Source organism: Scyliorhinus canicula, chromosome 28, assembly GCF_902713615.1.
Source record: "Scyliorhinus canicula chromosome 28, sScyCan1.1, whole genome shotgun sequence".
In the NCBI taxonomy this organism is placed as follows: domain Eukaryota; kingdom Metazoa; phylum Chordata; class Chondrichthyes; order Carcharhiniformes; family Scyliorhinidae; genus Scyliorhinus; species Scyliorhinus canicula.
Genome location: NC_052173.1, coordinates 6,067,059 through 6,067,981, shown reverse-complemented (window position 1 = coordinate 6,067,981; position 923 = coordinate 6,067,059). Strand labels below are relative to the sequence as shown.

General features: G+C 51.7%; 1 protein-coding gene across 1 annotated transcript in view; it reads right to left on the bottom strand.

Annotated features, from left to right (window-relative positions):
* Positions 1 to 320: 320 nt before the first annotated feature.
* LOC119958086 (integrin alpha-5-like) overlaps positions 321 to 923 on the bottom strand; it is a 171,056-nt gene continuing 170,453 nt past the window's right edge. The window contains exon 17 of the mRNA XM_038786315.1: positions 321 to 809. Within this exon, the coding sequence (XP_038642243.1) occupies positions 723 to 809 (87 nt within the window). The 3' untranslated portion in view covers positions 321 to 722. The remainder of the gene's footprint in view (positions 810 to 923) is intronic.

Sequence of the window (923 nt, the reverse complement as noted above, 5' to 3'; positions counted from 1 at the left end):
CAATAATGTGATGGATTCGTGCGAGGCGTGACCACATGCAGCCTGGGCAAAGGCCTCAGGCTTTCGAACAGCACCAAGTACCAGGCCCAAAATCCTTTGGCTGTGGAAGGCATTCTTTTCTGTCTCTTCTCTCCCCCCCCACCCCCCAACACAATGACTCACCCCAACCGTACCTCAAAGTCACGCCAGGAATGGTGACCGAGGCCAACAATGGTCTCCTCCAGCTGCCCCCCCCACCCCCCCTCAGCTCCCCCGGCCTATCCCGAATGAAGCCTTTCGATCGGAAATGTGGCAGCAAGCTACCCTCCCTTCTCCCCCCCCCCCCCCTATCCCCCAGCCAATTAATTAAAAAAAAGATTTACATTGGTCAATCCTGGTTCTATAAGTCAGTGGAAAATATAAGATATAAAATATATTGCACTCTTGAGAACAGTTTGAAAAATTTACATCAAAACCCCTCACATGACGATGCAGTGACTGCCGGAGCAGGAAAGTATGGTTTAAAAATCACAGTCAGTGCTTTTTGAATGATCTCCTTAAATAATGCTTGAACGCGCAAAGCTCCTGAGTTGTCCCGCTTCCTGGGCAGTCGCTCCTTTGACCTGGGGTGGACAGTTCAGTTAGGACGATAGTGCTGATCTCCACGGTGTGAAGAAAGCAATCGCAACATTTCTCCGCGGTCACTTTTCCTGTGTCCATTTGATTGCAAAGACTCGGGCGTTCTAAGCGTCCGATGTGGCCTGTGGTTTGAGGTGTGCCGTCTCCATTGCTGTCCCGAGTGGCAGCTTTGCACGTTTGAAGAAACCAAGCTGCGAAACACAGAAAGACAATAACTGAAGATGCTCACCACAGCGGGGGCGAGAGGGAGAGGGACAGAGAGAGCGAGAGTTAGCATGGCGCGCGTGGCCTGCTGCCAAGGACAG